Consider the following 25,463-nt stretch of genomic DNA (forward strand, 5'->3'; position numbering starts at 1 on the left):
GCAGGTTAGGTGGATTGGCCATGCTAAATTGCCCCTTAGTGTCAGGGGATTAGCAAGGTAAATATTTGAGGTTACAGGGATAGGGCTTGGGTGGGATAGATGTCGCTGCAGGCTCAATGGGCCGAATAGCCTCCTCTTACCCTGTAGGAATTCTATGATCATGAACACAAAATTAGTTAAGTGTTAGAAAACAGAGCATCGTGGTGAAAGGCTGTTGGAGAGGAATACAGTGGCGATCCCCAGCTGCTGTTATTGATATATATACATGAATTGTGGATGCAGGGCACAATTTCAAAATTTGCGGATGACAGGAATCTTGGCAGTGTGATAAAGAGTCACAAAGATAGCAGTAGGTTGAATGTGAAGGAAGTACATTTTGGTGGGAAAAATGAGAAAATACTATAGATAATAAGTAGTATCCAGTAGGGCACATGGTGGCACAGTGGTTAGCACTACTGCCTCACAGTGCCAGGGACCCGGGTTCGATTCCAGTCTTGGGTCACTGTCTGTGTGGAGTTTGCATATTCTTCCCAAGTCCACGTGGGTTTCCTCCGGGTTCTTTGGTTTCCTCTCACACTCCAAAGATATGCGGGTTAGGTTGATTGGTCATGTTAAATTCAGTGTCAGGGAGATTAGCAGGGTAAATGTGTGGGGTTACGGGAATAGGGCCTAGGTGGTACTGTGGTCGGTACAGACTCGATGGGTCGAATGGCCTCCTTCTGTACTGCAGGGATTCTATGATCACACAGTACAATTTTAAATGGGTTGCAGGAAGAGAGAGTCCTGGGATGCATTACAACAAATCCTTCAAGGTGGCAGATCTGGTTTATAACCAGTTAATAAACCATGTGGGATCCTGTTCTTTATGAATAGAGACATGGGGGTGAATTTTACAGATCCCTGCTGGCAGGGTGGCTATAAGATTAATCGGGTGGCCTCTCCACTGCCTCCCTGCCTGCCCCAACCTGTCAGTAATTTTACAGGAGGTGGGTGAGGCCGAGAGAGGCCTGTCCACCTGTGCTCCAATAAGAAACATAAGAAATAGGAGCAGGAGTAGGCCATCTGGCCCTTCGAGCCTGCCCCGCCATTCAACAAGATCATGGCTGATCTGAAGCGAATCAGTTCCACTTACCCGCCTGCTCCCCATATCCCCTAATTCCCTTATCGATCAGAAAACTATCTACCCGTGATTTAAACATATTCAACGAGGAAGCCTCCACCACTTCAATGGGCAGAGAATTCCAGAGATTCACTACCCTCTGAGAGAAGAAGTTCCCCCTCAACTCTGTTCTGAACCGGCCCCCCCTTATTTTGAGGCTGTGCCCTCTCGTTCTGGTTTCCCTTCTAAGTGGAAAGAATCTCTCCACCTCTACCCTATCCAGCCCCTTCATTATCTTATATGTCTCTATAAGATCACCCCTCATCCTTCTAAACTCCAACGAGTACAGACCCAATCTGTTTAATCTCTCCTCATAAACTACACCCCTCATCACCGGTATCAACTTGGTGAACCTTCTCTGCACTCCCTCCAAGGCCAATATATCCTTTCGCAAATAGAGGCCCTTCCCACCTGGCTGTAAACTTAAGGCGAGGGAAAGAGCACTGGGATGGGTCTGGGTAAGATGCTTTGTTGGAGAGTTCGTGCAGACTCAATGGGGTGAAGTGGGGGTGGAGGCCAGCAGGTTCAGGCCGACAGATCTGCTGGCCAATCAGATTGGCTGGCTTCTCTCTGAGGCAGGACTTTGTCCCAAGTGGCCCCTCAACAGCCAACACTGACAGGGATGCATTTCCCACCAGTCTCTTCAGTGGCTGCACGAGAAGCCTCATTATCTGAAAAACCTTACCCAGAGAATACAAAGTCAGCAAGTCATACTAAACCTGTCCAACACGCATAATTTAACACCAGCAAGAGGATCTGATCAGGGTTGTGTTGCCAGAAAAGGTGATGGAACTTAACTTTTGTAAAAATAATTTCCAAAAGGGAATTGGATAAGCATTTAAAGGGGAAATGTTTGAGGATCGGACGGGGGAATGGGACAAATTGGATAGCTTTTTGAAAGAATCTGCATAGACATAATGGACTGAAAAGGCTTTGCTGTATTATTCTATACAGCTGGCTGAGTAATGCAGATCACGTGGATATACATTCATTTTGTCACTGTGTACCTAGTGGTTGAGTTGCTGCTGTTTGAATTCAGTTGCACAAATCCCAAGTTCCAGTTTGCTCTCTTATACTGCCCTCTACTGGGGCACTTTTGATAAACACTGCAATCTCTTGTGTCTCTCAATGACACTTGCATGTGGAGGGGAGGACTTTGCAGACTAATCATGAAAACTACTTCCTACAGAAGTAAACTTGTTAATCTTGGAACCAGAAACAAATTGTGGGAAGAATAAATCATCAAAGCGCAAGAAGCAGCCTGAAATCCTCCACAGTGCAGCAGGCACCAAAGATGTTGGACTCAGAAGGGAATGATATGTTCAAAGCTGTAAAATTAAAGAAAGCAGCATACAACTGCTTTCCGACTTCCTTCCTTCAAGTCTGTGATAAAAGCAAATCACTGTGGAAGCTGGAATCTGATAAATCAGAAAATGCTGGAAAATAGAGTAAGGGGTGTAGATGGGGAGGAATTTGTTAGGTGTGTTCAGGAGGGTTTCTTGGCACAGTATGTAGATAAGCCTACAAGAGGAGAGGCTGTACTTGATTTGGTATTGGGAAATGAACCTGGTCAGGTGTCAGATCTCTCAGTGGGAGAGCATTCTGGAGATAGTGATCATAATTCCATCTCCTTTACAATAGCATTGGAGAGAGATAGGATCAGACAAGTTAGAAAAGGTATTTAATTGGAGTAAGGGGAATTATGAGGCTATCAGGCAGGAAATTGGAGGCTTAAATTGGAAGATAGGGAGTGGGATAGCTTGATCTTGGTTTCAGATAAAGCTCAGCACAACATCATGGGCCGAAGGGCCTGTTCTGTGCTGTACTGTTCTATGTTCTATCTCAGCATCTGTGGAGGGCTAACATTTCATATCTGGGTGACTCTTTGTCAGAGCTGAACTCCGACACATGGGAGACTGAAAACTTCTTTGTGGGATCTGAAGGGAAGCACTTCTGCATATCCTGGTCAATAAGGAGTGCTTATAAAGGTTTTATTTGTGAAACTGGCAGCTCCCACCTCACTTTCCCCCTCCAAGAAACCCACTCCACAGCGGCACATTTCAAATCGAGCTTACAATTGCACTGTGGAAGTCAGATTTTATTATACTAATAAAATGTCTCACCAGGTTACGGTTCAGGTCTCATTTTGAATATTTGATAGTTTAACTCCTTGCCTTAACTCCCCTCCTGCCCGTCTTCTTGGGGAGGAGAGGGTGGAGCAGGGATTAATCATAGAAACCCTACAGTGCAGCCCATCAAGTCTGCAGCAACAACAATCCAACCTTGGCTTTATCCCCATAACCTCACATATTTACCCTGCTAATCCCTCTAACCTAAGGACACTAAGGGGCAATTTTAGCACGGCCAATGCACTTAACCTGCACATCTTTGGACTGTGGGAGGAAACCGGAGCACCCAGAGGAAACCCACACAGACATGGGGAGAATGTGCAAACTCCACACAGACAGTCACCCAAGCCGGGAATTGAACCCAGGTCCCTGGAGCTGTGAGGCAGCAGTGCTAACCACTGTGCTACCGTGCCGCCCACAATATTCAGGTCATAGGCCAGAATTTTACCGTCCTGCCCACTACAGGAATCTGAGCGGGCGAGGGGTGGACAATGGAAAGGTCCGTTGACCTGCAGACTTGATGGGCTGAATGGCTTCCTTCTGCACTGTAGAATTTTACGGTTTTGAAGCGAACAAGGCTGTAAAATCCCACCCGTAGTTTCTGTGCTTAAAGTGAATTCCAGAGCCCCTCAGTTCTCTGAATAAAAACATTTTCTCGCTCACTATTCTAAATCTCTTACATTTAGTTTTTAATCCATGTTTTTTCCATTCTTAACTTAGCGACTGAGAACTGTCTGCTTCCACTACCCTGTCTCATTCCTGCATAAGTTTAAATATTTTGTTATGATCCCAGCTGGACAAGTCAGATCCCAAACTGGAAAATGGCTTGATGGACTATCATTTTAAAAAAAATTTTAAACCATTATTACTTATTAAAGTACTTATTAAATAAAATACTTATTAAAACAGATTCTCAGAATTCCTGTTAACATTCTAACAAAAAGATAAAGCATTTATTAAACATGAAACATCAACTATAGACACCAAGAAGATTGGAAAGATTCAAAGACACACATCAAGAGAAATGATTCAAACCCATCCTCTTCTATTTATCCCAGCAATCTCCTTACAGACCCAACCCTCCAGTGAAGAGGTACCACTATTTCACACCAAGGATAGAGCTGCTTCAGTTGCAAAGAGTTTTTTTTTCCCAGTAAACTATTGAACATTCACTAGGTGTCCTTCTACAATTAGTATCTCCCTTGAGATCCAGAAAATTCATTCTACATTCACTTTAACTTTCAAAGAATATCTATGAGTTGCATTACGGTCAGGCATCATTTTCAGCTCGAGAGCGAGTCTTAGGCCATTCTGTTTTCTCCCTCTACTATGCACATACAACTGAACTAAAATATGCCTTTGTCTCTCCTTGTGTTTCTGCGGGTCTCTCTTTAATGCCTTATTGCTAGGTAACCACACAGTTTTTTCTACTTTATTTTTGTTTTAACTTCCCTAAACGACAAACGCCTTGGTATCCTATCTCTTCTCTTCAAGAGTCATAAAGCCTCATTTAAAATGCATGTGCAGTAAAAACCGGTTTTAATTTTCCCCTTTTAAAATGGTTTGATTTTCAAGGACTTGTTTTTTGCGCCTTGTGTTGATGGGTGCGACCGGTGTAATGATGTCATCAAGTCCTGAGTGATGTGACCGCATGATAGAGGATTGGCTGACTAGCAGAAGGATAAAGGGGTCTTTCTCAGGATGGCAGCCAGTGACTAGTGGTGTGCCTCAGGGGTCAGTGCTGGGACCATAACTTTTCACAATATACATTAATGATTTGGAGGAAGGAACTGAAGGCACTGTCGCTAAGTTTGCAGATGATACAAAGATATGTAGAGGGACAGGTAGTATTGAGGAAGCGGGGGGGAGCTGCAGAAGGACTTGGACAGGTTAGGACAGTGGGCAAAGAAGTGGCAGATGGAATACAATGTGGAAAAGTGTGAGGTTATGCACTTTGGTAGCAGGAATAGAGGTACAGACTATTTTCTAAATGGGAAAATGCTTAGGAAATCAGAAACACAAAGGGACTTGGCAGTCATTGTTCAAGATTCTCTTAAGGTTAACGTGCAGGTTCAGTCGGCAGTTAGGAAAGCAAATGCAATGTTAGCATCCATGTCGAGAGGGCTAGAATACAACAACAGGGATGTACTTCTGAGGCCGTATAAGGCTCTGGTCAGACCCCATTTGGAGTATTGTGAGCAATTTTGGGCCCCATATCTAAGGAAGAATGTGCTGGCCTTGGAAAGGGTCCAGAGGAAGTTCTCAAGAATGATCCCTGGAATGAAGAGCTTGTCGTATGAGGAACGGTTGAGGACTATAGGTCTGTACTCGTTGGAGTTTAGAAGGATGAGGGGGGATCTTATTGAAACTTACAGGATACTGCGAGGCCAGGATAGAATGGATGTAGAGAGGATGTTTCCACTAGTAGGAAAAATGAGAACCAGAGGGCACAACCTCAGGCTAAAGGGACGATCCTTTAAAACAGAGATGAGGAGGAATTTCTTCAGCCAGAGAGTGGTGAATCTGTGGAACTCTTTGCCGCAAAAGGCTGTGGAGGCCAGGTCATTGAGTGTCTTTAAAACAGTGATGGATAGGTTCTTGATTAATAAGGGGATCAGAGGTTATGGGGAAAAGGCAGGAGAATGGGGATGAAAAAAAAAAATCAGCCATGATTGAATGGCGGAGCAGACTCGATGGGCTGAGTGGCCTAATTCTGCTCCTATCTCTTATGGTCTTATGGAAAGGCCAATAATTTGGAGTACAATCTACTTGTGATTGTGTTGCTGCTGTTTTGTCCTTACTGTACATTCAAAGTACATCATTTTTTGCCATGGACTTTGTTTCCTGATAGAGTTCTCCGCTGTATCATGCGGTAATGTATAGATACTGTACTGTAAACTTTGTTTCTCAAATTTCTCTGCTGTTTGCATGGTACACACCTTAGGAACTGCTGTGGACTTCCATTTGTAAAATAAATTCTTTACTGTGCATGGATACTGCTCTGTACTGTACAGTACCTGTGTTTGAAGAACTTGTGGGATTTTCGAACCCTTCCTGCCAGTTGGATCTTCCAGTCCCACCGACTGCGGGGAAGCCATACAAAATGTCGTAGAATTTGGTGGGACTGGAAGATCCCACCGGCAGCCAATGCTGAGCCACCTCTATGTCTGCCGCCAGAAAACACGCCGCAGGGGTCCAGAAATTCCTGGCCATGGTGTTTTAAAGAGATCTTTGCAAGAAAGAAGCCTGCAAGCAAGGCAGAAATTTTAAACTCACTTACTGTACTCTACAGCAATCTGGACAGCATGTACCATGCAGATTGTGTGGTACTGTGTTTCAATTTTTACATTGATTTATCCAGGCACAAATGCCCTCAGGAATCTAACTCTGATTTTAACATTGATGAGAATGCTTTACTTAAAGGAGTTTCATTTAAAGTGGTGATTTTCAGGAAATCAATCACCACTTTAAGTGAGGACTCCCTATATATATAATTGGTTCTAGTTTGGAGATGGAGCCAGCAGTCTGAGGCCCTGTATGTATATATATATTATATATATATATATATATATACATACAGGGCCTCAGACTGCTGGCTCCATCTCCAAACTAGAACCAATCCCAGGTTTCATCTTAATTAAAAAATATAAACATTAAACTTAAAGCTATATCTTGTTCTTAACACCCACAAATAGAAATATAACTTGCATAAGACTATCTCGAGTTTCTAACAATTTCTATTATGTCATTCCATATCTGTGATCTAATGCAAAAAGTTAGTTTTTCATATTTATTTTTGTATTTTCATTTCCTCATACCATTCCAGTGAATTTGTTTTATGCCCAGTATGACGTGTAGTATTTTAACTGAGCTCTTATTAAGAGTTTATTTAGGCTCACCCTGCTGAATTGAAACTTTAAAATTAGTGAAACACTTAACATTCTAAACAAGAAAATAGAAGACTGTAATGAATCCTGAATTTTGGCAAGGATGCACTTTCAACAATGTTGGCCAGTTAATGTGCCTCCTTTTTAGAGACAGTTTTAGTATCGAGTACTTCATTCTGACATATAGTAGTGGGGAGATGCATTTCAGAATTGCTTTCACATTGCTCCAGTTATGCCCATTGATTGCAAACTTGAGAAAAATTCCATTTCCTATACAATTTACCCTTATGATTCCTCAGAAGGAATATTTACCTTTTTTTATTTCTTGGGTTGTAGACATCGCTGGCTGGGCCAACATTTATTGCCCATCCCTAATTGAACTTGAGAAGGTGGTGATGAGCTGCCTCCTTGAACTATTGCAGTTTATGAGGTGTAGGTACACCCACAGTGCTGTTAGGGAGGGAACGCCAGGATTTTGATGCACCGACAGTGAAGGAACGGCGATATGTTTCCAAGTTAGGATGGTGAGTGGCTTGTAAGCAAACTTCCTGATGGCAGTGTTCCCATGTATCTGCTGCCTTTGTCTTTCCAGGTGGTCGTGATTGTAGGTTTGGGAATGTACTACCTAAGAAGCTTTGGTGAGTTCCTGCGGTGCATCTTGTAGACGGTACACACTGCTGTGACTGTTTGTCAGTGGTGGAGGGAGTGAATGTTTGAGAATGGAGTGCTAGTCAGGTGATTTGCTTTGTCCTGAATGGTGTCAAGCTTCTTGAGTTGCACTCAGTGGCATGTTTTGTGTAGTGAATTCCCATTGAGTGGGTGCATCGTTGGGAATGCCAGACAGATCTGGAAATTACATCAGAAGGCTGGTGAACAAAGATTTTGTAGTAATCTTTTAAGGGCAACAGGATTGATAGTTGTAAAGGAAAGATTTGAGGGCTGTTGGGAAAGAGCCAGGGACAGTCACAAATTGGATAGCTTTTTCAAGAAGCCTACACAAATGTGATGATTCGAATGGCCTCTTTGGTGCTATATGATTGTATTAATTCACAAAGAACCTTCATCAGTCTCTGGAAATAAATGAGATGCTAATCATCTCTTTTAATGGAGAAATCCTGCGGCAAGTAACTCACCTCCTGATTCACCATCCACAAGGCACAAGTCAGGAGTGCAATGGAATACTCTCCATTTGCCTGGATGGGTGCAGCTCCAACAACACTCAAGAAGCTTGACACCATCCAGGACAAAGCAGCCCGATTGTTTTCTCTTCCATAAACATTCACTCCCTCCACCGCTGATGAACAGTGGGAGCTATGTGTATTATCTACAAGATGCACTGAAGAAACTCACCAAGACTCTTTGGGCAGCACTTTCTAAATCTACAACTTCTACCATCTAGAAGGACAAGGGCAGGATATGCCAGGGAGCACCATCACCTGGTAGTTCCCCTCCAAGTTAATCACCATCCTGACTTGGAAATATATCGCCGTTCCTTCACTGTTGCAGGGTCAAAATCCTGGAATTCCCTCTCTAACAGCACTCTGGGAGTACCTACACCTCAGGGACTGAGGCGGTTCAAGAAGGCAGCTCATCACCACCTTCTGAAGAGCAACTAGGGGTGGGCAATAAATGCTGGTCTAGCCAGTGAAACCCACATCCCGTACAATAATTATTTAAGAAATAATTTAAAGCAAGGACCTATAACCACAGGCAAATGTTCTGTTTAATCTGTTGTGCCATCTAGTGCTACATTTAAGATAATTTCAATTGCATTCAATTAGTTTTATTGTGGTGATTAGTACTATATTTCATGAAGTCTTTTAATGAGTGATCTATATCTAATGCTAAATTGTCCCTTAGTGTCAGGGGGATTAGTAGGATAAATACATGGGGTTACAGGGATAGGACCTGGGTGGGATTGTTGTCAGTACAGGCTCAATGGACCAAATGGCCACCTTCTGCACTGGGATTCTATGATATCAATTTAAGTGTGAATTGGTGTCACCGAGGAGCCCATTTGACATTTGCTTTGCTGTTTGTCTTTCAGAACAATCACAAAATTCAGACGAAATGGAAAAATTGTACAAATCCTTAGAGAAAGCCAGTCTTTCCCCTATTGGGAAACATCGACCTTCATCGAGAAAGGATTACAGGAAATCCTTCATAAAACGCAGCAATAATCCTGTTGTCAATGAAAAGTTGCATAAATTCCGAGCTTTGAACAGTACTTTGAAGGTATGTATATATCAGCATTCTTCTTGGAGCTGTTAATAAAATATAATTGCTTCTACAAGCACTCCATAATTAGCTAAATTGATGGGTTGTTGGAAAAAAGAACTATCAGGCCTCATCAGTAAAACATTTTTTTCAATCTAGATCCACCTTGAAAATTTCAAATTTAACTTTTTAGTGAAATGTTGCAGACTTTGGTGTTTTGACAAGCTGTGACCAAAATAACAGGGGAGGAATAAAATAGCAGCAGCATTTAATTTTCAATGTGAATTCTAAAAGAACTCTTTCATTGGAATTGTATAAATGCTTTATCTAACTAACTAACTGTCTATATATTTTTCTCAGGTTTGTTAAAGTACGGTTGTACGTCTTTTGTCCCACTATCTGAGATGTTTATCCTCAGCGCTACAGTGGATACTTATTGAATTTTTATAGTATACCTGAATTAAATATGGAGATTAGGTTGGGCCACACTCTCAAACCAACCATAAGGCAAACTCTAACAGCTTACTTCTTAACAGAAGAACATATTCTATGTAAATATCCCAAAAACCTTGAAATTCAAAATAGCAAATAGAACAGAAGCAATATTTTTATTCTTTCGTGGGATATCGGCGTTGCTGGTAAAGCCGGCATTTGTTGCTTATCCCTAAATATCCTTGAACTGAATGGCTTGAGGGCAGTTGAGAGTCAACCACATTGCTATGGATCTTAAATCACATGTAGGTCTGACCAGGTAAGGACGGCAGATTTCCTTCCCTAAAGGATATTAGTGAACCAGATAGGTTTTTACTACAATTGGTGATAATTTCGTGGACCTGAATTTTCAGGATAGCAGAGGCTCAGAACCCGCCATCTGAAGAGTTGGCGAGTAACACATCCCCCCCCCACTACCGCCACCCCCCCTCCCCCCCCCCGACCCCAGCAGCTCCAGTGCCATATTATGCTCCAAATGAGCATTGATTAGCATAAAGCAGGACTTCTACCCTCACTTGGGATTGCCCAGCACTTCTCCAGGCATAGTACTGCAATGGCCAGAAGAGGCACTGCAGGGGACTGCCTGGAACTAAGTCTCAGGACGCAGAGGGCTCAAAATGGCAGGTGTCCTAGGGCAGGGAAGGTAGGGAACCCACTTGGGAGTCATGAGGAGGGCGATGGGGCTCAGGGGGTGAGGGGAGGGGGACTCAAGGTCCAGAGCTCACCATGGCTTAAGGGTAAGGCTCCCTCAGTCAGAAGGGGGAATTGTAAAATATTGGCCATGGTTACCATTACTGAGACTTGCTTCATGTTCCAGATTTTCTTTATTGACTTGATTCAAATTCCACCAACTACCATGTTGAGATTTGAAACCATGTCTCCAGAGCATTGGCTAGGGTCCCTGGATAACTAATGCCACTACATTGCCATCTCCCTGATCAATATTTATTAACTAACTAATATTTGTTTCCCACTAAGTATAGAGAGAGACAGCTCCACCATTTTAGACCATTCTGGCCCTCATTAAAAAAAACACTAAGCAGGGAAGTCATCAAATGGGTTCTGACAATGTTTCTATCCTATTATCCCCAATTCTTATTTCAAAATTACTCTCCATGTAGTCTATGCAGTTAAATGGAAAACAGGGTGGTGTTAATTTTGGCTGAAAGATTTGTCTGTTCTATTGCCAATCAGGGGACAAGGTTATGCAGATTGACATTCCAAAGCAGCACAAAATGGGTATTTTCCAGCTGTCTATAAAATGAACCTGGTTGAGGAGCGATTACACCTTCCTCCTTACTGAAGCCTCTTCGCCTAGTTACGTCTTCCACCATTTGCCCTATCAAGTCAATCGTGGTGACAGTGTGGTGCTCAGCTCCAGATTGCACTTCGGTCTGACCCTCCATTCCTTTGGCACATTCTCCCACTTTGAGCATCTCAACTTGTTCCACACCCTCCTCTGTCTTTCAACATATCATTCTGCACCACCCTCCCAAGTATAACGAAAATGGTATCACTGAGCTTTCTTCAATGATTTCCCTCTCAGCCTCTGTATGAATGATTTATCCAGCTTGATGTTTCATCTCAACTCATCATGCTTGCTCTGCTCTAAGTTAACCTTCCTAAATCTCTTCTTCCGTGTAGACTCCCTAATCCATATTCATGGCCATCCCCTCGATCTTTCTCCTTCACGTGGTCTTGCTAGTCCCATCATATCTATTACAGGTAAGGCTATCTCTGACCACATACCTGTATCATTCATTCATCACCCATATCCCACTTTCCACGCCCAACCCTACCACCTCTTGTATCCACCCTTGGAAAAAACTATCCCTCAATTCAGTTGCAGCTGCAGTTTCAAAATTCCAACTGTCTCCTTTGACCCTCTGTTCACATTTTTGTAGCTACTGATAATGCACCCTCGCCTCTACCCTTGATGTTCTAGACCCCAGTAAAACCATTAGTCTCTCTCACCCTGATATTCCTGTTAGTGGGGCCCTCTTTTCCACAAGTCCAAGAGATGTAGATTTGAAAGGATATGGCAGATGAATGGTTTAGCCATTCATCACCAGATCTGGTTGGACCATTTAAAACATTATCGGCTCCAGCTCTCATCTGCTGAAACTATTCACTATTCTTGGGTCATCCTAGAATGCAAAGATAACTCCCAGCTCCTTGTCTCTACTGAAAGCCATCTTCTTAAAACTTTCTGCCCTATCCCATCACTCTCACCTCCAGCAAGTGTGGGGAGCTCATGGACTTTTGCTGCTAAGATTGAGATTATCTGATCATCTGTCACTGCCATATCTCTCCTTCCACTAACCACCCCCTTTCCAAACTTCCTCAAATGCTCCCTACTGCCCTAGCCCTGAACTTGCATCTTTCCGGTGTACAGGAGGTTGAGAGTAGTGAGATCATGGATAAGGTTTCAGTGTCACAGGAGTGTACTGGCAGGCAGGAAGGTGGTTTGAAGTGTGTATACTTCAATGCCAGGAGCATCCGGAATAAGGTGGGTGAACTTGCAGCATGGGTTGGTACCTGGGACTTCGATGTTGTGGCCATCTCAGAGACATGGATAGAGCAGGGACAGGAATGGTTCTTGAAGGTTTCGGGGTTTAGATGTTTCAGTAAGAGCAGGGAAGGTGGTAAAAGAGGTGGAGGTGTGGCATTGTTAGTCAAGGACAGTATTACGGTGGCAGAAAGGACGTTTGATGAGGACTCGTCTACTGAGGTAGTATGGGCTGAGGTTAGAAACAGGAAAGGAGGTCACCCTGTTGGGAGTTTTCTATAGGCTTCCGAAAAGTTCCAGAGATGTAGAGGAAAGGATTGCAAAGATGATTCTGGATAGGAGCGAAAGTAACAGGGTAGTTGTTATGGGGGACTTTAACTTTGCAAATATTGACTGGAAAAGCTATAGTTCGAGTACTTTAGTTGGGTCAGTTTTTGTCCAATGTGTGCAGGAGGGTTTCCTGACACAGTATGTAGATAGGCCAACAAGAGGCAAGGCCACATTGGATTTGGTACTGGGTAATGAACCAGACCAGGTGTTAGATTTGGAAGTAGGGGAGCACTTTGGTGATAGTGACCACAATTCGGTTACACTTACTTTAGCGATGGAAAGGAATAGGTATATACAGAAGGGCAAGAGTTATAGCTGGGGGAAAGGAAATTATGATGCGATTAGGCGAGATTTAGCTGGCATAGGTTGGGGAAGGAAACTGCAGGGGATGGGCACAATTGAAATGTGGCGCTTGTTCAAGGAACAGCTACTGGGTGTCCTTGATAAGTATGTACCTGTCAGGCAGGGAGGAAGTGGTCGAGTGAGGGAACCGTGGTTTACTAAAGAAGTTGAATCTCTTGTGAAGAGGAAGAAGGAGACTTATGTAAAGATGAGACGTGAAGGCTCAGTTAGGGCGCTTGAGAGTTAGACGTTAGCCAGGAAGGACCTAAAGGGAAAGTTAAGAAGAGCCAGGAGGGGACATGAGAAGTCTTTGGCAGGTAGGATCAAGGAAAACCCTAAAGCTTTCTATAGGTATGTCAGGAATAAAAGAATGACTCGGGTAAGATTAGGGCCAGTCAAGGACAGTGGTGGGAAGTTGTGCGTGGAGTCTGAAGAGATAGGAGAGGCGCTAAATGAATATTTTTCGTCAGTATTCACACAGGAAAAAGACAATGTTGTCGAGGAGAATACTGAGATACAGGCTATTGGACTAGATGGGATTGAGGTTAATAAGGAGGAGGTGTTAGCAATTCTGGAAAGTGTGAAAATAGATAAGTCCCCTGGGCCGGATGGGATTTATCCCAGGATTCTCTGGGAGGCTAGGGAGGAGATTACAGAGCCTTTGGCTTTGATCTTTATGTCGTCATTGCCATTCAGGAATAGTGCCAGAAGACTGGAGGATAGCAAATGTTGTCCCCTTGTTCAAGAAGGGGAGTAGAGACAACCCTGGTAATTATAGACCAGTGAGCCTTACTTCTGTTGTTGGCAAAGTTTTGGAAAGGATGATAAGAGATAGGATTTATAATCATCTAGAAAGGAATAATTTGATTAGGGATAGTCAACACGGTTTTGTGAAGGGTAGGTCGTGCCTCACAAACCTTATTGAGATCTTTGAGAAGGTGACCAAAGAGGTGGATGAGGGCAAAGCAGTTGATGCGGTGTATATGGATTTCAGTAAAGCGTTTGATAAGGTTCCCCATGGTAGGCTATTGCAGAAGATACGGAGGCATGGGATTGAGGGTGATTTAGTGTTTTGGATCAGGAATTGGCTAGCTGTAAGAAGACAGAGGGTGGTGGTTAATGGGAAATGTTCATCCTGGAGTTCAGTTACTAGTGGTGTACCGCAGGATCTGTTTTGGGGCCACTGCTGTTTGTCATTTTTATAAATGACCTGGATGAGGGTGTAGAAGGATGGATTAGTAAATTTGCGGATGACACTAAAGTCGGTGGAGTTGTGGACAGTGCGGAAGGTTGTTGCAGGTTACAGAGGGACATAGATAAGCTGCAGTGCTGGGCTGAGAGGTGGCAAATGGAGTTCAATGCGGAAAAGTGTGAGGTGATTCACTTTGGAAGGAGTAACAGGAATACAGAGTACCAGGCTAATGGTAAGATACTTGGTAGTGTGGATGAACAGAAAGATCTTGGTGTCCATGTGCCCTCGGTGCCCTGAAAGTTGGCACCCAGGTTGATAGGGTTGTTAAGGTGTACGGAGTGTTAGCTTTTATTGGTAGAGGGATTGAGTTTCGGAGCCAGGAGGCCATGTTGCAGCTGTACAAAACTCTGGTGCGGCCGCACTTGGAGTATTGCGTACAGTTCTGGTCCGCCGCATTATAGGAAGGATGTGGAAGCATCGGAAAGGGTGCAGAGGAGATTTACTAGGATGTTGCCTGGTATGGTGGGAAGGTCTTATGAGGAAAGGCTGAGGGACTTGAGGTTGTTTTCGTTAGAGAGAAGAAGGTTAAGAGGTGACTTAATAGAGGCATACAAGATGATCAGAGGATTAGATAGGGTGGATAGTGAGAGCCTTTTTCCTCGGATGGTGATGGCTAGCATGAGGGGACATGGCTTTAAATTAAGGGGTGATAGATTTAGGACAGATGTCAGAGGTAGGTTCTTCACTCAGAGAGTAGTAAGGGCGTGGAATGCCCTGCCTGCAGCAGTAGTGGACTCGCCAACATTAAGGGCATTTAAATGGTCATTGGATAAACATATGGGTGATATTGGAATAGTGTAGGTTAGATGGGCTTTAGATTGGTTTCACTGGTCAGTGCAACATCGCGGGCCGAAGGGCCTGTACTGCGCTGTAACGTTCTATGTTCTATTTCTCTAGTTTCTCGCCTATCTCCCCTCATGCCCTCTCTGAGCTCATCTTCTCCATGCTTCCTTGATCTTATTTCCACTAAACTGCTGACCAGCCAACTTCCCTCCTGATCTCTACACTAACCAATATTAAAATGGTTTTCTTCTCTTTTTTAAATCTACTACTATCAGCTCTCTCCTCAAAATAAACCCTTGACCCCACTGTCCTTGCAAACTACCATCATCTCCAACGTCCCTTTACTTTCCAACGTCCTTCACACGTTATCACCTCAAAAATTCATTCCCGTCTTTCCTTGAATTCCATGCTTGAATCCTGCTGTCACGGTTCTGAAACAGCTCTTAACAAAGTCACAAATGACATCCTATGTGACTGTGACAAAGATAAAGTTTCCTCTCTCTCGCCCTTCTTGACCCACCTACTGCCTTTGACCTATTTGACCACACCATCCTGTTCCAAAGGCCAACTGGGTGGGACTGCTCTCACCGAGTTCCATTGCTATCCAGAGAATCAAGCCAGAGGATCATTTACAATTTTGTTCTTCCTGCTGTCATACATTAAATCTGGCGTCCACCAAGGGTCTATCCTTGCTACCCATCCCCTCCTCGACATCAAAATGCTGTCCATTGGCTCCATGAAGCACAACATGAGTTTACACATACACCCTGATGATATCAGGTGTAACCTCATCACCACATTTCTCAACTTGATTATTGCTAAATGATTAGACTTCTTATCTAACAGCCAGTACGGGATGAGCAAAACTTCCTCCATTTAAATATTGGAAAGACTGAAGTCATTGTTTTTAGACCATGCTCTGTCCACCAGCAACTAACTCCATCCCTCTCCCTGGCAACAGTCCGAGATTAAGCCAATCTGTTCACAACCTTGATGTCACATTTGATCCTGAAATAAACTTTTGACCACATGTTCATGCAATTCTTATTTCTATTTCCATAACTTCACCCCTGTCTCATCTCAAGTGCTCTGAAACCCTTGTTCATGCCTTTGTTAGTTTACCAGTTGAAAATTTGAGGTCATTCAGAATTTGGCTGCATATGTCTTTATGCACAGCAAGCCCTGTTTATCACCCTGTGCTCACTGATCCTCATTGGCCCTCTGTCACTGCAACATCTCAATTTTAAAATTCTCATCTTTGTTTTCAAATCCCCCTGGGCCTAACCCCTCTCTGGCTCTCGAACCTCCTCCAGCCACAAACCCTCCAAGATATCGACTGTCCCTAATTCTAACCTCTAGTGCATCCCCAATTTGAATCACTATACTATTGGTGGCCGCGCTTTCAGTTCCTCAGCCCCAAGCTCCGAAAGCTTTGGTTTATAATGCTCCTGTGAAATGTTCTGGGACATGTCGTTCCATTTAGAGATTCTATATAAATATAAGGGGGGATTCTCCCTGCCCGCTGCTGCTCTAACAGCACAGCAGGCTGGGAGACATCAGCGGAGGCCGTTTTGCAGGCTTCCTGCTGGGCACCACAGCTTCCACACGTTTCCCAGCCGAAGATTTCCAGCATCATCAGCTCCATGCCAGAAATTGGCTTGGAGCTGATTACAATGTGGAAATCTTCATTTTGCACGGCTGGCTAGCGATCGGAAGGCTGGCAATGCAGGACCACTGCGTATGCGTTGATCTCTGCATTGACAGATTGGCGCATGCGCAGTGGCCCACTCAGTGCTATGCTGCCAGCCTCTTGGGCATGAATAGGCCCTGCCCCCTGATTTCCAGAGGGAATCCTGCTAGGGCACTCTGTGATGCACAGAGTGTCGGCGATTCATTCTGGAAATCATGCTAAAAATTGGCGAGAGTTACTTCATGCGAATTGGGGACTTAAAATCTTTGGGGGGAGAACCCCAGCCATAATGTCTAACCCTCCCATTATCCTGAAACTATTTCCTCAGTAAATCCAGGCCTCAAGGTAAATTAAACTTGTAGCTTCATTGAAAGCCAACCAGTGCCAACTCTTCTTCCTGGTCCAGATTAACAGAAATTAACAACATGAGTTTGATTATCCTCATATACTGATTTGACATTTAACTTCATAATCTATATTGAACAAATGGATGGTTTTTAAAAATTAGTTGTCTGTTTACAAAAGCACGTCTCTTATGCAGGATTTACCTTTCTACAGCTATTAATCCATATACAATTAATGTCCTACTTCCAAACTGAATTATTTTATGTGGGGAAGTGTCTAATAGAATACAATAGCCAGCTAAAAGAGGCAGGGATTTTTTGGTTCCATCACAGCAGGACCCGGCACAGGGAATGCAGCAGGCCCACCAAAACTCCATTGACTATCAGTGGGACTGGAAGATCCTGGGGCAGGCAGGGCCGGAAAATCCCAGCCTAAGAGGTGGTCAACAGGCTCTCGGCCTTTCATTCACTCACCAAGCCCGTTCAAAGTCTCGTTTTGAGCAAGAGGTCAACGAGAGCACGCCCTCCACCCCAGAAGCCTTGGATGAACCTGTATCTGAGGTCATCATTGCAGATGTCGGAGCAGCCTTCTCGAAGGTCAACCCAAGGAAAGCGACTGGCCCGGATGGGGTACCTGGACCAGCACTCAGGTTCTGCGCGGACCAGCTGGCAGGGGTATTCTCAGACATCTTCAACCTCTCTTTACAAGAATCTGAGGTCTCTATCTGCTTCAAGAAGATGACCATTGTTGTACCTGTTAATCTCAGATACTTTCAACCAGTTTACTTACTCCAAGGTTTTACCCCGGTGCCCTTATTTGCAAGGTGGACAAAGGACAAACACAAGTAAAGATTCAACAAGTTTATTAATAATACTATTAACCCTTAAATTACCCCCACATAAAACAAGAGGATACCCCAGCAGATTCAAGTATACTACCCGTAAAGATGGCTTGGTTAAACTGCAGGCCCGATTCTCTGAGTCCCTCTGGTCTGTTGTCACGAAGGTGAGTCTCGATGGCCGCTTCTTCCTTCCTTCCTTGTCTGGTCAGTCTTCCGAATGGTCACGGCCGTCTCCCCTGTCGAGTCTTCACTCCTTGTGCCTCTGAGTGTGTCCCTTTATCCCCAGCCTGCTTGCCTTTCCAGAAACTTCTCTGGCTTCTGGCCAATGAGGTCCCAGGAGGGGGTTCCAATACCCAGTGGGTTTCTTGATGTCTGCCTGACGGGACACCAGGGTCCGCCCCCCAGGTGTCCATCTCCATGTTGTTAAACTTGTTATCAGGTAAGGTTTCTACAGGATCTCTTGGTGACAGAAAATCTGGCCCGATCTGGGCTTCTAACAATAGACCGATGCATTTCAATGAGGTGCCATGATTTCCTGCTAAGTCTCAAGTAGAGTGTAACGACCTTTGATGGGTGGTTGATGGGTCAGGCCCAGACACATTTGTGTATTGTACAATTGGCCTGCCTGCGGTTTGACTGTGTTTGATTTCAATGTGCCCAATTCTTTAATTTAGGATATCCAATTTTATCAGCCTTAAAACTAGGCCCTGTTTATATCACCACATTCCCTCCTCTTGATCCAATGAACGTCAGCGAACCGGATCACACAATTCTCACCAAACCATCTGAACAAGCAAGTACCCCGAATCTGGAGTTGACAGTATCATCCCTAACCCACAATAGTACTAACAAATTTAAATGAAGTAAAATCATTTTAGAAAAACAATAAGCAATTGGGTATATACAAAACAAAGCAATAAACAGTACAAAATGAAGTAAAATAATTTACAAAACAACAAGAAACAATACGTCAATTGGGTATATACAAAACAAAGCAATAGTAATACTGAGCGTAGTAGGTCAACTGGGCATCAACATAGCCATGCAGGCAACAAAGGTGATGAGCATGTGTACTGCTAATTCTTTCAAGCAAAAGTCTTGTGATCTCTGCCTGGCGATCAAATTCACTTTGTGTAATTCGCATTTCCTGTTCTGCTGCTGAACGGGCCTCTGAGACCTTTGCCTTCTTCAGTCTTGCTTTTGCTGCATCTAAATCAAGTCTTTTATTCTGCAAGAGTTTACGTTCTTTAGATATTGTTCTGTAGTCCCCTTCCAGAAAGTTTCTAAGGGGTGCCAAAAGGTTGACCTCTGACGAGTGTACTTCCATCGGGCGTGGGGTGAACCACATATATCCGGGGTATCGTAGGCTGATCTTCTGGTCTTTGGTTGGTGTGGTGTCTGTGGTTCGGTCTGAGACGAGGAGTCCCAGATAACAGGGAAGTATGTAGTTCATTCTGGGGAAGATCAAGGTAGCACCTGTTAATTCTTATTAATATCTGATTCTCTTTTCCTTTTCTTTACTAGAATGTCGTATGACTCCTCTTTTTTTATAAAATAAAACCAAAGAAATAAGTAAAGGAATAATAAAGGACCAATAGTGTCATACGAAGGGTTGGTCGGCAATCAGTGTAGATGGGGTTGAGTGGGGTAAGGAGTTTGCAGAGCGTGAAAATAAAATGTTGGGTATGTGGCATGTGTCCTTGTTGTTGGAGGACTATGGCACAGTATAACAATAGATTCTTCACCCCACAACCAAACTGTGGTGTGTCGGAAGATTATGACGCAGTATAATGTGGGCAGATAAGAAACCCTTTTCAATTGGGTGATGCGTGGAGTGGACGGATAAAGCTATTTACAATTTGGACTGTGACGTCCTGATTCTTTCTTAGTGGAGGGAACCTATGTGGGCGGGCTTTGGCTGCCAGGTACCCACTGCATTACCACCTCTGGTGGTGAGCGCCGGGTCAAACGGTTCTGGGAGTCCCGGTACCAGGGGCGCCACAGGGGGTAAGGTTTGCGGGCTCCCCATCCTTTCCGTCGGGGTCCCTTGGGCCGGGGTTTTATTCCTGAAGCCCTGTAAATTGGGGCAGGGACTGAGGTTGCGTGTGCTGTTCCTGGGGATACTGGGTGGGGGTTGATAACCTGGGGTACAGATTGTGGACCGTGGTTGAGGTCCGGTGCTGTGGGGTGAGGGTTGGGACTTCCTTATGACTCAAAGACTCCTTCCAGGGTGACATGGTATTGGTGAAAATTTTGCTGGGAGCCGAATGCCTTCATTTGGTTCACATGATACCACCCGGCTTTCTTGTGGTCTACCATGACCTTGTATACCGAGGGGCTGGCCTTATCTACCACTGGATAGGGGCCGGCATATTTGGGGGACAAGAACATTCTAGGCTGGAAGACTCAGCATTATCTGTTGCTCAACCTCATATTCGATGGGTTTTACCTTACCATCAAAATAGGCCTTACTTTGCTGCTTCCGTTTGCCTATCTTAACGGCTGCAGCCTGTTGTGCGGCCTGTATGTTTTCTAGGATGGCTCTCACGGCATTTTCGTGGGTGAGGGCCGTGACTTCGGGCCCTGACAGATCCAGCCCGAGTAAAGGTTCAATTCCTCGCATAGGTCGCCCGGTCATGAGGACATGGGGGGGTGAATCCGGTGGAACCAGATACGGAATTGCGCACCATCATTAATATGAAGGGAAGGACTTTGTTCCAGGAGTGATTGTTCTGCTGAACGGTCTTACGGATCATAGCTTTGAGGGTACGGTTCATCCTCTCTACTACACCGCTAGATTGGGGGTGGTAAGCAATGTGGAATTGTTGCTTTATCCCGAACAATTCCATTACGTGTTGCATTACCTGGGCAGTGAAGTGAGTGCCCTGGTCCGAGTCGATGCTGCGGGGAAGGCCCCACCTAGTGAATATGTGCTGCACTGGGATGTCAGCTGTGACCTTGGCTGTGTTAGTGCGGGTTGGAAAAGCTTCCGCCCATTTACTAAAAGTGTCTACGATGACCAGGATGTATTTGTAACCTCCCACTCCGGGCGGTAAGGGACCAATATAGTCAATCTGGAGATTTGTCCAGGGACCTTCCACAGGGCGAGTATGTCTCAGTTCCCCTTTGTGGGTATATTTATCAGGATTGTTCTGTGCACAGATGATACAATTATCAACGTAATGCCACACATCCTGTTCTAGGTTTGGCCACCAACACAATCCTTTGATTCGCTCACTTGTGGTTCCTGCCCCTTGATGGCCCTGGACATCGTGGTTTTGGAAAATGATTTGGTTACGGTCCCTGGTTGGGACCACATATAAGCCGTCCTTAAGGATAAGCCCATCCTGTACCGATATTGCGGCCCGCCATTTTTCAAAGGAGGTGGGGTTTGCCCCTTCCTGAATTTGTTTCAGGTCCTGGTCACTGCTCTGGGCTTGTTTTAGGTCTTCAACCTTGGTCTGGCAACAGTCACAGCTTCAATTCGCTCTGTAACTATTGGTTGCCAAAATTTCCCCTCTCTAGCACCCTGTTTGGCTAATTCACCCACCCTTATGTTCCCAAGTGGGGAGGTGCGGTGGTGGGCCTTTACTTTAATTATGCCATACTCCCGGTCTTGGGCAGCCTGGAAAATAAATCTTAACAGTGGGGCTGATGGAAGAGGTTTCCCATCTGCAGATATGAATCCCCTTGCTTCCCATAGGGGCATGAAGTCTGTTAAACTGTTGCAGACATACATACTATCGGAGTGTATGTCCGCGGGTGTGGGGAACAGGTCAGGATGGCTGACTACGTATGCTATCGCTGCCAGTTCTGCAGCTTGTGCTCTCATGTGTGCTGGAAGTTTTAAGGCTATCTCCCTCAGGGGCTTGCCTTCCTGGTCTTCCACGTATATCCCACATCCTGTCCTCCTGTTTCCCTCTTCCACCATGGATGACCCATCTACAAAAATTTTTAAACTGTCCTGAGACTGGGTTTGGCTGATTCCCCTGGCTCCTCCCCCCTTTTGTTTTGGCAACAATGGCCCCTTGGGGTCTTTTATTGCCGGAACCTGGCATTCATGGGGCTCCCCGCGGTAGGTTAGGTTGTCTGCCAGGAATGTGGGGACCCGGGTGTGTTTGACCGCAATGTCTCGACCCTGGACCCTGTAACATGAGTGTCCACCGTGCAATACGGTTTTGACTAACCGTCCCATCTTTAATTCGGCCGTTCAGCAGTAGTTGTATGGGGGTGTGTTCTGTAAGTATAGTGAGGGGGTTCAAGCTGACTATGTAGTTATAGCGGTGCACTGCCCAGAAAACTGATAATAAGGGGGTTTCGCGCACCAAAAAACTTTGTTCAACCGGAGTTAGTATGCGGGAAGCGTAAGCAATTGGGCCAAATCGTCCGTGCCGTTCTTGAAGGAGCACGGCAGCTAGTGTGCTGTCAGTGGCCGCTACTTCAAGGGCAAAAGGGAGTTCCGGGTTGGGTACCTGTAAGGCAGGGGCTTGTGCAAGGGATTGTTTGAGGTCTGAGACTGCTTGTGTGTGTCGCGCAGTCCAGACCCACGGGGTGTTTTTCCGTAAAAGTTCGGACAGGGGAGCGGCTTTAGTGGCGAAGCCGTCTATGTGGTTGCGGCAGTACCCCACTAAGCCCAGAAAGGAGCGCAGGGAGCTCACGTCCTTTGGTAAGGGAAGGCGCGTTACAGATTCGATTCGCTTCCTTTCTATCTCATGCTTTCCCTCAGTCACTACTGTACCCAAGTAAGAGACCTGTCGTCTCATGATCTGGGCTTTCTTGGGATTTACCTTTAACCCTAATGTAGTGAGGAGGTTCAGCAGTTCATCCAATAACTTTAGATGTTCCCCTCTTGTTTCAGTCTGTAAGAGGAGATCACCTACGTATTGTACCAAACATTCTGGTCTGGAGAATGCCTCCAAGCCTTTTGCTAGGCGCTGGTGAAATATGGAGGGGGAGTTATGAAAACCTTGTGGTAAACACGTCCAGTGTACTGTTGTCCCTGGAACGTGAAGGCAAATTTGTATCGACAGTGGTGATCTGAGGGAATTGACCAGAAGCCATTACTGATGTCCAACACTGTGAAAAGTTTTGCGTGTGGGGCTTGTTTCATCATGGCTTCTGGGTTCGTCGCCACTGTGGGGGCTGTGATGGGGGTGGTCTGATTTAGGGCTCGCTAATCGATTGTGAGCCTCCAGGAACCGTCAGGTTTCCTTACCGGCCATATGGGGGAGTTGTTAGTGGAAGCAACAGGGCGCAGGACTCCTTGTTTTAATAAACTGCTAATCACCTTGGCCACTTCCCTTTCGGCTTGCTTAGGGAAGCCGTACTGTCTTTGGGGTTTAGGGTCAGGACCTTCTATGATTACCTCCCCTGTTATTCGGCCGCAGTCATGCTTGTGACTGGCGAATGCCTGTGTGTGTTTGGCTAATATACCCTGTGCTTCAGGGTCTTCCGTCATTTCTGTGGGCCTGATCCACAATTCTCCAAAGGTAGATATTCGGTCTACGTATCTGCTGGTGGCTACCTCGACTGGGGATTGACAGGTGGTTGGCATTTGCCAAATGCAACAGTTAGCGGGGTCAAACGACAGGTTGCATTTCCTCATCAGATCGGAGCCTAGAATGTGCTCTGCCTCTGGGTGGAGTTTAACCAAGATAGCTGGGTGATGACATATTATATTACCCAGTCAAAATTCTAATGGGTCTGTTTCCAAGCCTTCCTGTGAATGTCCCGTAAAGCCACTTAACATTATTATTTTCCTGGTAGGCCAAGTGCAGCTGAGGTCACGGGATGTGTTAAGAGTGGTACGGGATCCCCCTGTGTCCCATAGGAACTCGATGGGGCGGCCTCCTACTTTGCCTTTTACAAGGGGTCTCCCTACACTATCCCATTCAGTGTTGCAGACCCAAGTTGGGGAGGTGTGACACAGTCATGCTTCCAGTCCGCAGTCTAATTGGGGGTAGAGGCTGAAAGGGGTGTCGGAGGTATCCACCGGGGTTGTGATGCATTGTCTGGCAGGTCCTTCTAATGACATAGGTCGGGGTTCTCCTCTGTGAAATCGTTGGGGCGGTCGTGGGATCTGGCTGGGCGGGGCTCTACATTCCCTGGCAAAATGGCCGATCTGGCCACAGTTGTAACACTGCACTTGTGGGGGTGGATATCTGGACGTGGCTTTGTCTTGTTCCCTGTACCTGGGGTTGGGAATATATCGGGGTTCTGGGCGGGGCTGCGGTTTTCTGTATCGATGATTGGCAGGGGTATATGGGGGTGAGTTTCCCAGTCCCCTGTTTCCACCTCCCCCTTCGTTACGCCAAACCGGGGCCAGGTCTGTGTGGATTGGGTTCATCAATCCGTGTTTTGTGGGCTTGGGGGTGTCTGTTTGTCTAACTTCCCGTTCCCACACACGAGTCATTTTGCGGATGGCCCAGGCTTCTGTGTGTGTATTATCATCGGGATCAAAATTCTCACAGGCTTTCCGACTCCCCTCGGTGGTATGTGCTATCAGGGTCCGGATCCATGTGGACCGGTGGTGTGCATTTAATTGGACTCGATTTAATTGGCCAAAAACCGCAACAAATTGGTTCCATAGTCGGCCAGCATATGCTGTCGGGTGCTCCCCTCTCTTTTGTTGGCAGTTGTTTAAGCCTTTTACCGGGTCATCCCTATTGTAGCCTATGGCGGCCAGAACGGCCGCCTTCATTTCTGGTAGGGTTCCCCCGGCCACGTTCTGGGGTTCGGGTAGGGCGGAACGGATGGCAGGACTTAAACATAACAGAATAAGTTTAACCTCTTCTGCCTCATCTAGACCGTTTAAAACACGATATTGGGTAACCTGGTCAAAGAGAGCATGTGGATCCCCGGAGGGTTCAAATACTCCAATCACTTTAGCTATGTCAATGAGCTGTGTCATGGTGTATGGAGTTACACAAGTCACATTGTGGTTCTGTCCATCCTGTCGTTGGGTGGTGACTGGATTCATCGGTACAGGAACTGGATTAGTGACTGGGCTTTTTGGGATGGTACAAGGACTAGGAGCTGAGACTGAGTTTCCCCAGGTGGGGGCTGGATTAGGTGGTGCCGTTGGTTCCACTCCCGGGAAGGGAGGTGGGGGTCCCCAGTCGGCAGTGACGCTAGCTGTTGCATAATGGCAGGCATCCTCTTCTAAATCCCCCCACTCTACCCCTGGGTCACTATCCCCTGTTTTGGTCGTGTATGCACACATTACACCCCTTTTTATGGCTAGTTGTGCTTTTAAATCTTCAATCTCGCGCAGGCATTTGGAGTGGTCTGTTGCGCGGGCTGTATTTACTTTTCCTGCTTGGTGCAAAACTTTTACTGCAGCCTGTAGGTCGCTGCATTTACGTTTAACTTCCTCTACCTGTTGCAGCGCAGCCTCTCTCTCACGGACAGCACGCCGTGCCCTTTGGCAGGCTTTATCACATTGAGCCTGGAATTGGCTCATGTGTATCATGTTAATCTGGTTCCTT

At 45.5% G+C, this 25,463-nt stretch overlaps 1 protein-coding gene across 6 annotated transcripts in view; it reads left to right on the forward strand.

Annotated features, from left to right (window-relative positions):
• ipcef1 (interaction protein for cytohesin exchange factors 1) overlaps positions 1 to 25,463 on the forward strand; it is a 138,006-nt gene that overhangs the window by 108,738 nt on the left and 3,805 nt on the right. For all 6 annotated transcript variants that reach the window (XM_078229950.1, XM_078229949.1, XM_078229948.1 and 3 more), the window contains one exon: positions 9,223 to 9,410. In XM_078229950.1, the coding sequence (XP_078086076.1) occupies positions 9,223 to 9,410 (188 nt within the window). The remainder of the gene's footprint in view (positions 1 to 9,222; positions 9,411 to 25,463) is intronic.

Source organism: Mustelus asterias, chromosome 15, assembly GCF_964213995.1.
Source record: "Mustelus asterias chromosome 15, sMusAst1.hap1.1, whole genome shotgun sequence".
NCBI lineage: Eukaryota > Metazoa > Chordata > Chondrichthyes > Carcharhiniformes > Triakidae > Mustelus > Mustelus asterias.